Source organism: Lingula anatina, chromosome 2, assembly GCF_051362555.1.
Source record: "Lingula anatina isolate TDL-2025a chromosome 2, LinAna3.0, whole genome shotgun sequence".
NCBI classification, from domain to species: domain Eukaryota; kingdom Metazoa; phylum Brachiopoda; class Lingulata; order Lingulida; family Lingulidae; genus Lingula; species Lingula anatina.
This window is the reverse complement of record NC_141768.1, coordinates 36537526-36552887: the sequence shown is the minus strand read 5'-3', so window position 1 is coordinate 36552887 and position 15362 is coordinate 36537526. Positions and strand designations below refer to the sequence as shown.

At 36.1% G+C, this 15362-nt stretch overlaps 1 protein-coding gene across 3 annotated transcripts in view; it reads right to left on the bottom strand.

Moving 5' to 3' along the window:
- Positions 1 to 415: 415 nt before the first annotated feature.
- The window catches only part of LOC106164305 (WD repeat and FYVE domain-containing protein 3), a 49803-nt gene continuing 34856 nt past the window's right edge, over positions 416 to 15362 (bottom strand). For 2 of the 3 annotated variants that reach the window (XM_087003524.1, XM_087003525.1), the window contains exons 54-68: positions 15088 to 15205; positions 14629 to 14735; positions 14191 to 14344; positions 13697 to 13788; positions 13211 to 13423; positions 12926 to 13070; positions 12473 to 12627; positions 9160 to 9252; positions 8628 to 8867; positions 8217 to 8339; positions 7820 to 7879; positions 6844 to 7594; positions 6525 to 6636; positions 5706 to 5903; positions 416 to 2204 (exon numbers count right to left, since the gene is read on the bottom strand). In XM_087003524.1, coding sequence (XP_086859650.1) covers positions 2081 to 2204; positions 5706 to 5903; positions 6525 to 6636; positions 6844 to 7594; positions 7820 to 7879; positions 8217 to 8339; positions 8628 to 8867; positions 9160 to 9252; positions 12473 to 12627; positions 12926 to 13070; positions 13211 to 13423; positions 13697 to 13788; positions 14191 to 14344; positions 14629 to 14735; positions 15088 to 15205 — 2685 coding nt within the window. In that variant the 3' untranslated portion in view covers positions 416 to 2080. The remainder of the gene's footprint in view (positions 2205 to 5705; positions 5904 to 6524; positions 6637 to 6843; positions 7595 to 7819; positions 7880 to 8216; positions 8340 to 8627; positions 8868 to 9159; positions 9253 to 12472; positions 12628 to 12925; positions 13071 to 13210; positions 13424 to 13696; positions 13789 to 14190; positions 14345 to 14628; positions 14736 to 15087; positions 15206 to 15362) is intronic. The other variant, XM_087003526.1, reaches the window with a different exon arrangement.

Here is a 15362-nt window from a genome sequence, read left to right as displayed (position 1 = left end):
CATTTGGCACGGGCATCGTACGATTTTCCGAACGTTATTTTTTTTTTTTTTTGACATAGTAATAGCTACAGACTAAAGCGTATGTTTACATTACATAGGGCGTTTTGTGCCATTTCTCCGACATAACCTTGAGGTCGGATAGGGGAAAATCGGTTTTTCGATTGAAAAGTGATCGGACGAAGCCCGTTCAGTTTCAGTGCAATTAGTTGCCGCACGCCTTCCACGACGCCTTCTCGAATATCGATATGTTGTCGCTGCAGCCCACTACGATTTTTTCACCCCTATAGTCAAAATTAAGAAAAATTTCAAATTTATGCAAGAAATCGCCCATTTCCAAACGTTTAATGTCTAATTCTGAAAAGTCTTCCGTCCCCGTCCCCAAATTATTTCATGAAAAAAAAATACAAATACCATATGATTTCATTTCTCTTTTATTTAGTCACTGTAACTGATGTCATATTCTGTTTACACAGAAATACAATGCACGCGAATTCAAATTACAATGTACATGACATACCACACTCAAGTAGTGATGCCCTTTTTAGCTAAAGCTGGTGTCAGTTAAGTTATGTGATAATCTTACTTTTCTCTCTTTATATTTACTTTGCAAACTTGTATCTCCGAACATCTATACCCAACAGCAAAGTTACCAGCCAATCATAACGTAGTATATATGCGCAAACAAGCAAATGTTTTTGAGGAAATATCAATTTACGGAATACCAGTATTTCATAAGAGTGGTTGCTTGGTGTGGTCTTTCCAGCGCCTCTTTTTCAACATTAGGATATTCCAAACAATAATCATTATTTGACAACACTGAAATGTACAAGATTGTAGCTCCATCTATTGGCTACAAATTGTCAGGTATTTTTTTGTTCCTGGAATGAAGGCCGCAATTTGTGACACCTTTTTACAGTAGGTTTGCAGTATGCGGTAGACTGAAATAAAGGCATATAAAGCCAATAACAAACAAGACAAATACAAATAAATACAAATATTGCAGAAATACAAGCATATACTTGTCACATATTCTAATTCAGAACTAAAATATGTGATGGGTTCATTTTTAAGTTAATTTATATACATAAATGTAGCATCATTTAAATGTTTTTACAGCTCAACATGCTTTTCTACTTAACAATGTACATGGTCACATGAAACAGAATCACAAAACATTAAAACATTGCACATTATTGGAGTATATTGACTTTAACAGTATTAATACAGTATTTAAATGGTGACATTGATATCAAGTTGTATAATTGTAAACTACAATACTTGGTTGGAAGTCTTCTTATTTAAAGACAATATCTAGTTTAGACTTTTTCCACTGAAATACTTTCAAAACTTGCACATACTTTCCTAAAAGACTTGTGAGACAATTTTATGTGAATATAAACATACATATTTCCAACAAATAATACCCTCTATTTTCAGCTGTGTAATAAAGTGGTCAGAAGAATGTTTAAGTGCTATTTCTTTGCTTAAGATCTACAATTCTGTTATGTTTTGGTAGAGGTATTGTTGTATTTTTTAAAAATCACTTAATATAAAGATGAAAGTGAAACTTTTAGAAGTCACAAGTCCTAGTATCCTTATATTTTGTAAACACTGTAATAAATATTGTATAAATTTAACAGGATCTCTGATAAAGCAAGAGGATTTCTTCTACTGTTTACATTGAACACAGATCAAAACTTCTTTTACAAGGATGAATAGCTGGTATGTTTTAAAATTTCTCTCTGAATATTAAGTGCATTGCCCATTAAAGACTTCCATATATCAAACAGTATTTTACAACAAGATGCCCAATCTGAACTTGTATACAAATAGTTGAATCATCAACTACTCATAAAGCTACCATAACCTTATATTATGAATGACTTTGCTCTGTGAGCATTGCACAAAGAGAAAATTCTTTTATCACTTATCATACACTTTGAATAAACCCCAATACAACTTTTTGTTTTTCTTAAAATTTCTTTGGCTTTCTTGGTCTCCCTCAGTGGTAATGTTTATCAGACAGTTAAGAAACCTTTCCTTATCCCCATTATATATGTACTTTAAATCTCCCTCAATGTCAAGCTTTGCTGGTGAGAGCGTCCGAGGCCTCTTGTGCCCGCAGAATGTTGTGACAGGCAAGGCAGACGCGGACAGGTTTGTGAATTCGTAAACGTGGGATTTCTATTTCAAATTTGCTGCATCTGAAATGATAAGATGGGAAATTATAAATATTTTTGATCAATGTTAAGTGAAATTTGTTCCAGGTATAAAGAGTATTATTGTCCACCTTCATCTGCAAAGAAAATCAAACTGGCAATATCTATTTCACTCAGATAATTTACAGCCAAATCTGAAAGAACCAGCCTCAAGATGTTTGCAATCTTTCTATTAGTGACCTGAAGATAAGCTGTTAAATAAAAATCATTCTGATTTTGAAATATAAAAGATTACAAACTATGTGCCTTAGCTGTTTCACTGTTTATATCAGCTGTCTTACCAATACTTTGAAACCACTGCATTTAAAAAAATTTAAGAGACTTAATACTTAAAAACAAAAAGCCACTGAGGGCAATTAACAATATTGTAGTAGTTATGTGATGCAGATTTTACATATACCATGCTTCCAGGCATTATATAAACTTACCTTACAATTCGTAGGCACACAAAATTTAGTCTTTTATTTTGACACGATTGGTGAATTTATGAAAAACACTATTTGTAACACAATATTAAAAGCTGTACTTGGACAACTCTGTGTGGACTTTGCCAAAACTCATACATGCTAAGTCACAGGGAGTATATATACTATAACAGCCTACTGTTTGAAGTGAGTTACTACATGATGGTAAAAAGATTTTTCAGTTAAAAAGAATGAAAAACTAGAGGATCAGAGAGGCGATACCGCCTCCGGATATTGTACCACCAGCTGGAGTAAGCGCATTCGTATGGACCCCCCCACCCCTCCAAAAAGGGACACCATCACCAGTCTTGTGCTTGACAAGCTCTATAAGATGCAATCAATAAGAGTTCTCAAAATATGCAAAAAAAATATAACTAAAAATGGTATAATCAAGCAGATTTTCGAATTGACTTGCATTTTCCTACCCTTGATCACTCCTGTATTCTCTAGACAAAAGGCCTATTGGTTTTCCTTGAAAAGTGTTGTCAATGGTGCATATATGCTGACAAAAGAGAAAACCTAGGGGCAACAAGGGGCACATCTCTGCTGGTTTTAAAGATATGAGAGGCAAGAAAATATGCAAAGCTCAGTTCATGGTGAAAAAGTAGGTCAAAGGTCAATTTCAATATCATAGTATATGAATTTCTATTCAAGTTCAATAGCAACCATGGGTATTTCTTTGCCAATTTTGCAGATTTAAAGGCCTGAAAACATGCAAAAAGCAGTTCATCATAAAAAGTAGGTCAAAGGTCAATTTCAAGGTCACAGATTGCTAGTGTATTACTTCCTATTCAAGTTCAATAGTAACTATGGACCTATTTCTGTCAGTTTTGGAGATAAAGGAGAAAGAAAATTTGCAAAGTTCAGTTCATAGTAAAAAGATGGTCAAAGGTCAATTTTAAGGTCACAGTAAATTACCAGTATATGACTTACTACTTAAGTTCAATAGTAACTATGGACCTATCTCTGCCAGTTTTGATGATAAAACGGAAAGAAAATTTGCAAAGTTCAATTCATGATGAAAAGTAGGTCAAAGGTCAATTTCAAGGTCACACTTAGATTGCCAGTATATGACTTCCTATTCAAGTTCAATAGTAACTATGGACCTATCTCTGCCAGTTTTGGAGATAAAAGGGAACAAAAATTTGCAAAGTTCAGTTCATGGTAAAAAGCAGGTCAAATGTCAAATTTAAGGTCACAGTAAATTGCCAGTATATGACTTCCTATTCAAGTTCAATAGTAACTATGAACCTATCTCTGCCAGTTTTGGAGATAAAAGGGAACGAAAATTTGCAAAGTTCAATTCATGATGAAAAGTAGGTCAAAGGTCAATTTTATGGTTACTGTTAAATTGCCAGTATGTGACATCCTATTCAACTTTAACAGTAACTATTGACCTATCTCTGCCAGTTTTGGAGATATAATGTTACAATTCTGAGTTACAATAATGTGCCACCACAATGTACTTTTTAATACAGCATAACACGAAAACCGTATGAAATACAAATAAACGGAGACCATATGCAATGTTGGGCTTTACATGCTCTACAAAATGCAAAAAAGAACGGGTCGCTAGCATTAACGGTTCCCGAATTAGAGACAGTTTTCAGTTTCGGTATCTTATGGCCGCTTCTCCTGTGAAAATGCACCGATTGACCCCAAATTCACATAGATGAAAGAAGACCCAAAGGGTAACACTTTCCAATAATATTATTGGTTAAGTCTGTGTAGTGTCTGAATAACAGCGCAAATAATATTTTTTTTGTAAAAAATTTCATTTTTTTGAAAATTTTGGCCCGTTTGACCTTGAAATAAAGGTCAAAGGTCAAATCCAAGGGCATATTTGAAATCTACACATATGACTTTGGGAAAGCCGTCTGTAGAAATTTTTCCCATAATTCCTTCCGTAGGGTAGATAATTGGCATTGAATTTTCAAAAATTTTGACAAGGGTGCATTTCAACGAGCATCATGCCCAGGTTAATGCACCGACTGAGACAAAAAAACCTGGGGGTTCAAGTTGAGGTTATATGTGACCTAAATCCAAGAGATGGGGACAGCGGTCCTTGCGGTCTAGGAGGAGAAGCGGTAACGGTGACTTGTATCCGGCGCCAGTACGCGGAGCCGGCGGAGCTTACGGAGCCGGCGGAGCCAACGGAGCCGGACGAGCCGGACGGGACTAAAACCATGAGTACCGCCAGCGTACACGCTGGTGGTACTAATAATAATACTGATACATCTGATATAAAGATGTCATGCAGCACGCGAGGACATTGATATAAGATGCTGGTAACTTGTTACAGGGTTTACAGTACTAAAACAACAACATAATTAAAATTGATTTTGTTGCTGCAATATCTAAGGTTAGCATTACTTACTCTTTCCCTTTGGCAAAAGCAGATTGTTTCCTCTGATATAGCAAATCAATGTCTTAGCACAAAATGTTGAAATTCAAATCAAACATCAATCTCAGTTGTATTTTGAAATGTTACACAAAATTGATCTAAAAAGTACAAAAAGTACAAAAACCAAACAGGAAAAAAAAAATCAAAATTAAGCTAAATTTTAAAATCATTATTAGGTGGAAATACATCTGCCACTGCACTATAATACTGGACAACAGAGACTAAACTCTAGAAAAGAAAAGAAAATGTCTTTGGTACATTCACACACATAACATAGAATGATTTTCAATCATTCTATATTGTTGTATCATCAGCTGTTATTGTAATAAGATCATTTTTGCACACCATGAAAGTTTACACAAAAACTGGCCACAGTGTAGTAAATCAGGAAAAAAAATTTTCAAATTTTATTGAAATAAATGGACACAACAAACAAATGGGCAATTAAAACAAACTTTTCACGAATTGAGATGTTATCATTCAAACATATGCCATTCTGGAGTATATCTAAATGAAAGTTTTTGTATTCTAGTCAGGAAACAATGACACCTGATGACTTGTGAACGCACCCTCACAAAAAAATGAGTGATCTAAAACTAAAAAAAAAAAAAAACCTACTTGGAACAGAACAACTGGCCACAGTTCCTACAGTGGTGCCTTCTCTCTGAGAAGGAAAATTTCACTCCACATGCCACACACACATCTGAAGTTTCATCCCTCACCCAATGGTCAGCTATCACACGTCCAGGCTGGTCAGTGACACTCCAGCTGAACACCCTGCCTTTGGCGTCCCCTACAAACACTGTCTTATGGCACCTATAAAAACAGCATCAATATGTAATATTATGTATAATGTCAACTGAATACACTTCCCTCAATATCTAAAAACACTGTCTTTGGCTCTATTCCCATAGATTTTAGATCGATCTATCCCCGCGGGGAGTCTCACTAGATTACTTTCAGATAATCCGACTTAAATGTCCGTCCCGCCTACTACAAGCTGTAAGAGGGTAATTAACTTTCGTGTCCGCCCGGCTGACAGCTATTTAGTGTGAACCCCCAGGGAGTTAGGTTGATCTTAAGTAGGTCGATCTAATCTATGGAAATGGGGTGTTTGAAAACAAGTGAAAGTTGTACTACAAATACGATTTCTCTCACATCTACAAGTAAACCTATATGGTACCTAGATTTTAAGGGATAATATACAAAATGCATTGATATTAATGGTGAGTGGCACTTTGATTGTATACCTCCCCTTCGCATATATTATTACTTTCGGTACTTTAAAGTAAGGGGATAAAATTATAAATAATGCAAAATGTCATTAAAAAATAACACTACTTTCACCACTATTTATATATATATATATTAGAATGTTAATGTATCCATGGAATCAATTGCGTTCATTACAAAATTATTCCCTGTTCCTCAACATACTTAGATACTGCTAGGGCAGTAACAGCTGCTGGGTCTCTGTTGTCTTTCCTCTCATAAGCTGTGTGCATGGTCAGCTTACTGCGGAACACCAGCTGTCTCTGCCACTTGAAACCTGCAACAATTTACACACAAACATTACAGTGAAGTTATAACTTTACCCTTAACATTTCAATTAGATTTTTTTTAGAATTATTGAGTCAAATAGAAGCTTTGATATGGGTTACATAAAAGCAGCTTTTGGCATTATTCTCATCACAAAATAAAACAAAGAATACTTTGTTGCTGACTGTAATTGTTTTTTTAAACGAAAACGACGTACCATCTCTAAGCTTCACTGTTCCCTTTGTGCTGTACTTGAGTAAGCTATGAGCAGGACTTGGGGGTGCAGACTTGACATCTTGATCATCAATTATAACATAGTCAGAGATGGATGGAGAGGGGTTAACTCCAGGTTCAGATATCTTTGGAGCTTCAATTCCATTATGCCTTGTTAAGATATTCCCGTCCATAACATCTTCAGAATTATTTTCTGCCTGGTCTGATGGTACGGACCCCTCTGACAGGGCTTCATCGGATATGAGATGCAGTCCACTGTTCCTTTTTAATGTCCCATCTCCACTATCATCTGATATGATATGTGCCCCACTGTTTCTTTTTAAAGTATCATCCCCGCCCTCATCAGACAGATCACGCCCACTGTCATTCCTTGTCAACGTATCTGCCCCGCCTTCATCTGACAGACCACGCCCACTGCCATCTCTTGTCAAACCGTCCTCCCCATCTGTGGTCGCAGTGCTAGCTGTGCTAAATTCTCTACTATAGTAACGTTCTAGATTGGTGCCCTCATCTACGGAGGAACTATAGTCTATAGAATCCTGGTCTCCATCCTGCATGTCTAATTTCTCAGTTGAAGAACATGCTGATAAATTATCGTCTGGAATGGACTTTGGCACAGATAAGTTTTTACTTTCTTCTTCCTCATCTTTCTCCACTTGTAGCCTCAGTTTGGCTTGCTCCTGCTTTCTGTAGTATTCTTCTGTTGGCACTTGTACGTACTCCACACTGTACATCTGGCAATGGAAAAGGTTTAAAATTCTAATCAACTCCTTGATAAATTCTATACAAAAGTGCATGAAATAATGTGGGTAGCATTGATTGTAATAGCTAAATTCATATTCCAAACTGGTTAAAGTGCAATTGTCTCATTTTCATTCAAATGAAAAATCTGATACCAAATTTAGCGATTTAGATTGCACCCTTATTATGAGACTTCAAGACAAAAAATCAAATCTTACTCTGACAACTCCATCACTGCTTCCAGTCAGTATGACATTCCTGCTGTCCCACTCCATCATCTACAACAAAGTGGACAGTTAACTGGGGATTGATTTTAAGGAATTTTCAAAGTATTTAAGTTTTCCCAAAGCCAATGGAAAACTGTTAAAATGCAGTCTTTCTGACATTTTGATAACTCCCATACCATGCAATGATATGACTTTTTTTTATACAAAAAACATTATTCTATTGCAATTTAGTCAAGTTGAAATCTTAAACAAGAAAGAGCTTTTAAACTAGGTAGTTTAAATAGTTTTCCTTGTAAGGCTTGTCCACTATATCGTTTGGTGTCAATTCTGTCAAATGCTCCTAATGTCTATTAATTCATAATTCTTAGAATCCCCAGAATTGCTATACCTGAGAAAATTCTACACAAAGAATCTGCTGGTTCCTAGAGGTGGCAGTATTAACATGTGCAATCTCTTCTCCATTGATGTTCCACACATAAAGGTATGTGCCTGCACATGTAGCTATATCTCCCTGAAAAGAAAATAGCATTATTCCTTCTTTAATGAAAGAATACAGCAAGACATATTCTTCAATATCAACCTGAAATAATGGCTGTTTATTCTTAACTGATTAAAAAAAAACATTTACATGTATAGACATTTGCATATTTGTAGAATATGTACAGTTTAATGTACCAGTTTTCAAATTTAATACACACATTTAAGTCACATGAAAAACATGCAAAACTACATTAACTTCATGCAACTACAGCACAAGTAATCATAACCAACAACAAAGTCCACATAAACATGTTCTTACTGTAAGTTCATTGATGGCAACTGCTGCCACTGGCGCCACATGTCCCCTCAGCTGCCGCACAAAGTTTAGCCGGCTCAGATCCCACAGGATACACGTCCTGTCCCGAGAGCCACTCACTATCAAGTTATAGGCTGCTGAGGCTGCTATACATGTGACTGGCTCTGTGTGACCGTACAGTGGTCTCCGTAAGGAAAGCTGACGTTTATCTTTACCATCTCCTAGCTTCCAGACATTTACCACCTGAAATGGATCAATTGTTCTTTATCTCTATCTTAATGAAAAGACTTCAGGGCATGAAAAGACTTGTCACTTTACTTCTACAATTATTCATTATGAAAAATATCTTCAATAAATTCACAATTTTTTCAATTTATGTAAATAAAAAATTTTACAAAAGAAAACTTTTAAGGTGCTGATCTGTTTTTAATACATTACAGCTATTATGTGAATTGTGATACAGCTGAATGTCTCCACTGCCAGTGGTTTAATTATCCTGTACCAAATATAAACCACACAGACTGGTGGCACTTACAGTACTAGTTCCTCCTGTGACCAGCACTCTGGCACTGGGACAGGAAGCACACAGGATCTCATTACTGTCCAGGTTCTCAAACACTGAGATGGCCTGAAATAGATTATGTAGTTACAGGCAAAAATTCTGACATATATCTTTTTTCGAGAGATTAGAATATTGACATTTTTGCTGAGATTCCTTCATAATTAGCTCTACTTTATATCTTTTCATACCCAAATGCTTATTTTATTTCCTCCCCCCACTTCCACAATAAATAAATAAATAAATAAATAACTAGAGGATCAGAGAGGCGATACCGCCTCCGAATATTGTACCACCAGCTGGAGCAAGCGCATTCGTATAGACCCCCACATACACAAAATAAGGGGTGCAGCCACCAGTCTTGTGCTTGACAAGCTGTAAAAATGCAATCAACAAGAATTTTCAAAATATGCAAAAAATATATATAACTAAAAATGGTGCAATCAAAGTTAAGTTCATTGTAAGGTAGGTCAAAGGTCAATTTCAAGGTCACAGTAAATTGCCAGTATATGACTTCCTATCCAACTTCAATAGTAACTATGGACCTATCTCTGCCAGTTTTGGAGATAAAAGGGAAGCAAAATTTGCAAAGTTCAGTTCATGGTGAAAAGTAGGTCAAAGGTCAATTTCAAGGTCACAGTAAGATTGCCAGTATATGACTTCCTATTCAACTTCAATAGTAACTATGGACCTATCTCTGCCAGTTTTGGAGATAAAAGGGAAGCAAAATTTGCAAAGTTCAGTTCATGGTGAAAAGTAGGTCAAAGGTCAATTTCAAGGTCACATTTAGATTGCCAGTATATGACTTCCTATTCAACTTCAATAGTAACTATGGACCTATCTCTGCCAGTTTTGGAGATAAAAGGGAAGCAAAATTTGCAAAGTTCAGTTCATGGTGAAAAGAAGGTCAAAGGTCAATTTCAAGGTCACAGTAAAATTGCCAGTATATGACTTCCTATGCAAGTTCAATAGTAACTATGGACCTATCTCTGCCAGTTTTGGAGATAAAAGGGAAGCAAATTTTGCAAAGTTCAGTTCAAGGTGAAAAGTAGGTCAAAGGTCAATGTCAAGGTCACAGTAAGATTGCCAGTATATGACTTCCTATTCAACTTCAATAGTAACTATGGACCTATCTCTGCCAGTTTTGGAGATATAAGGGACTAAATGTTATAATTTTGGAGTTACCATAATGTGCCATAAATTTCCTACAGAAAAAATTAATTAAAATAAAGAAAAGGTCATTTTGGTCAAAGTTCTTGAAATGGGAGGTTCTCTGAAGTTGCAGAAGTTTAAATTTGATAAAATAATGTCATTTTTGACCACAAGTTGTCTGCTTTGCCAAGCATTATGTTTTATTTTTCCGGAGTTCAAAATTTATTATCCATTACCGTACTGCACATTTTTACGGAAGCCGACTGGTGCCATATGTTGAAAAAAAAAATTATCTCGAAATTTCGAGATAGCATTTTTTTTGTTCAAATTTCAAAATACTATCTCGAAATTTCGAGATAAATTTTTTTGCTCAAATATCAAAATGCTATCTCGAAATTTCGAGATAATTTTTTTTTTGTTCAAATTTCAAAATAGTATCTCGAAATTTCGAGATAATTTTTTTTTCTACATATGGCACCAGTCGGCTTCCGTACATTTTCCTTTCCCCACCAATATGTACTTTCTGATACAGCGTAACTCGAAAACCGTATGGAATACAAAAAAACTGAGACCACCTCCAGTGTTGGGCTTTACATGCTCTACAAAATGCAAAAAAGAATGGGTCTCTAGCATTAACGGTTCCCGAATTAGAGACAGTTTTCAGTTTCGGTATCTTATGGCCGCTACTCCTGTGAAAATGCACCGATTGACCCCAAATTCACGGAGATGAAAGATGACCTGAAGGGTAACACTTTCCAATAATATTATTGGTTAAGTCTGTGTGGCGTCTGAATAACAGGGCAAAAAATTTTTTTTTGGTAAAAAATTTCATTTTTTTGAAAATTTTGACCCATTTGACCTTGAAGTAAAGGTCAAAGGTCAAATCCGAGGGTATATTTGAAATCTACACATATGACTTTTGGAAAGCCGTCTATAGAAATTTTTCCCGTAACTCCTTCTGTAGGGTAGATAATTAGCATTTAATTTTGCCATTTTTAGACAAGGGTGCATTGCAATGAGTGCCACACCCAGACCCCAATACCGACAAAGCCCAAATTTTACGTGGAACGAGTTGAGATTATAGGTGACCTAAATCCATGAGATGGGTACGGGGGCCCTTACCGTCTAGGAGGAGAAGCGGTAACGGTAACATGGCGGCGGAGCCGGCGAACGGACCGGACGGGACCGAAACCATGTGTACCGCCAGCGCTAACGCTGGTGGTAAATTTTTTTGTTCAAATTTCAAAATAGTATCTCGAAATTTCGAGATAATTTTTTTTTCTACATATGGCACCAGTGGGCTTCCGTACATTTTCCTTTCACCACCAATATGTACTTTTTGATACAGCGTAACTCGAAAACCGTATGGAATACAAAAAAACCGAGACCACCTCCAGTGTTGGGCTTTACATGCTCTACAAAATGCAAAAAAGAATGGGTCTCTAGCATTAACGGTTCCCGAATTAGAGACAGTTTTCAGTTTCGGTATCTTATGGCCGCTACTCCTGTGAAAATGCACCGATTGACCCCAAATTCACGGAGATGAAAGATGACCTGAAGGGTAACACTTTCCAATAATATTATTGGTTAAGTCTGTGTGGTGTCTGAATAACAGGGCAAAAAATTTTTTTTTCGTAAAAAATTTCATTTTTTTGAAAATTTTGGCCCATTTGACCTTGAAGTAAAGGTCAAAGGTCAAATCCGAGGGTATATTTCAAATCTACACAAATGACTTTTGGAAAGCCGTCTGTAGAAATTTTTCCCGTAACTCCTTCCGTAGGGTAGATAATTAGCATTTAATTTTGCCATTTTTGGACAAGGGTGCATTGCAATGAGTGCCACACCCAGACCCCAATACCGACAAAGCCCAAATTTTACGTGGAACGAGTTGAGATTATAGGTGACCTAAATCCATGAGATGGGTATGGGGGGCCTTACCGTCTAGGAGGAGAAGCGGTAACGGTAGCCGTCCGGCGGAGCCGGCGGAGCCGGCGGAACGATCCGGACGAGACCGAAACCATGTGTACCGCCAGCGCTAACGCTGGTGGTACAATTAAATAAATAAACAGCTACATTTTGGACTTCAGTAACTGCAGTCATAGTTAACAGAGCATCAAAACTAAACAAGCTAAATTACCTTGTCCGAGTCATATGCTCCTATCCTCAGACTGAGGTCAGCAAACCCCCATGCTAAGTAGCGGTTGAATAGCGTGGGAATGAGGACTTTATTCTGTTCAACTGCCAGCACAGCTTTCTCAGTGTGTAAGATTTGCCCGACTGGGTTTTTGAGCTCTGTTAATAAAAAATAAATTGTCAGAACGGCCTGCAGTTCGTATCTAGTAATTCTAACAATTGAATTATTTAATGTAAAATAATTTTTCTTTGCATTTTCACTTTAAATTTTAGAATGCTGAACATGATTAAATCTAAAAATAATCAAAATCGATCCTTATTTGTGGGTGAAGAAAGCAGATGCCAACTTTTTACCTATAATCTATAAAATGCACTGGCTGGAGTGAAATCATAACATATTATTTTTTTAATTTAGTAATCAAATAACAGAATGGAATTCATGTAAATTGGCAGTTACCCTTGATAGGCTGCATGCTGGGCCTCAAATTGTCCACATTGTGAAAGAACAGCTTGTCAGCCATAGAGTTTGGAGGAGAGTTAACAGGAACAGGCTCCAACTGCTTGATGTTCAACTTTTTACTGGGATGGGGCTTCTTGAAAAGCTGCAAGAATAATCACAGGTGATATATATCTAAGGGTAACCATTTTGATTGAATTTTTCTTCTAATGTAGGCATACTGAGATAGTAAAATCTTTTTTTTTTTTCATTTCTCAAAATCAAATCACAATTATTAGAACTTACCTGTTTGGGTATTTGTCCAAAATTATTGATAAATCCAATGGTGGCATTCTTTTTCAGTGGGTCATCAATTGTGTAGATGTCCACATTGCCCTCATAGAACAGGTGGTGGAATACATTGACCGCTTCCACTGCTGCTGGTCCCTGTTGTTTGTACCCAAAGATCAGGTCTATCCACTCATGGAGGTGAGCACTGACATAATCACATTCCAAAGCCTAGAAAATCAACCAGGCACAATTTCCTCATTATGAATATAACATGTGCATCATAAATAACAATTTTTCTTAATATTATCTTTGTCTTTTTTTTACCATCAATCATATCAAACTATTCAATACCATACACTGCATGAATTATCCAGAGGCTGTAAAAAAGATATTTAGCAAAGTCATTTTAGCATTACATTGCACTGTGATTTTAAAAAAATTAGAGCTAACAATAACTCAATTATATACTACAATACCAATGTATGGCGAGGTATCACTTACTTCTCTGTGAGCCCTGATAAACTCACGTGGGTCTCCCTTTGCCCATGGCGGGAGTATAACATCTCCAAGAGGCACTCCACTCTGCTTTAAACCTAGATGTCAATACATTAGATAAAGGAATACATTCCAGTGAGACAGAGAAAAAATGTTTCACAAATCTAACTGATACTATAACCCATATAAAACTCCTACTAATAAATAAAACTCTTGCTAAAATTCATGTGAAACTCTCACTAACATGAGACCCTCTGTTGAACTGTATAATCTTACACCCATGGTGAGTACTATGTTTTAAACAGTATTACACATGTAATAACAAGTAAATCTGACAAACTGAAAACTGGTCAAATTCACAAAGAAACAAAATATACAACACTGTTCTTCCTCTTATACTTTCTTTGTCTTTAAGTATTTGTACTCACGTAATTTATACAAATCAAAGTTTAAAAGACAAAATATACAATAATGATTTATTTTCTTCCTGTTTTTCTTACCCAAGTCAAAGTTGTTAGAGTTGAGTAAAAAGTCCGGAAGGTAGAACAGTTCTGGAATGAGTTCCTTCACATCTGCCATGTTATTCTGTGAGGCAGAGAGCCACATTTCCTTCACACTGTGAAACATTCTGTCAGCAAGGTCAAAGTGACCGCCCTGAAATGTAGGTTTTTTATTTTAAATATTTGTGTCACATTCCATTACGTTAATAAATGGATTCAAGTTCCAATATGTGGCTACTTTGACTGAAAGCCAATAAAATTAACAGTTTCATTTTTCATTCAAAAATTTATTGAAAAATAAAACTTTTCATAATACATTACAAGGCAATTATCTTCAGTTCAAATTTTACCTGAAATATGTTCATGCTTTTGGACTCTTTGTCTCTTGAGGACAAAGTAGCAAAAAAATGAAGCTTTTCAAGATTGATGTTTCCTCACCTGCAGCCTCAGGAAGTGCTGTGTGAAAGGCTCCATTCTAACCAGATAAGAGGCCACAATCATAGCAGAGGAATAGTGGGTACCATAATGGTAGGGTGGAGTCTCACCTTAAGAATACAAATCAGGCATTTCATTATCTGGCATAAAAAATAATTCATATATGTATACACTAATAAAACTGGATAGCTTATTGTTCTATCAATCACATTAAATTATTATAACCCGGAGTTTCACATACAATACATGTCCGCTTCTACACTATAAAATCTCCACATGTGCATGATTACTGGATAAATGACCATATGTGGGAATTTGAAAATGAAGAAGCTGGTTTGCATCAGATCTGAAACTTGTGACAAAAATTCTATTACTTTACTTTTAAGCAAGTTTTTACATGTTTTAATTGGACAACTAATGTTAAATCAGAAAGGTATATAAAAAAAGTTTCAGCACACTTACCGGTAGGATCATCCCAGTCTTTGTACCTCTTGATGAACTGCTTCAGTCTATTTGGAGTCTGGACTCCCATGGGTTTACTCAGGTCACGGAATGTTTCTGGCTGTGTTAAGTCCAACTCCTACACAAAGGAATATATTACTATTGAGATTTTGTGACAGGACGACAAACTGCTACTTTGAATATTTTTACGAGGAGGTGGCCTTTCAAAACACTAAATTTTGTCTGTTACATTTAATACTATTACCCTGTATGTCAGTGTGTTAAGACATGATCAT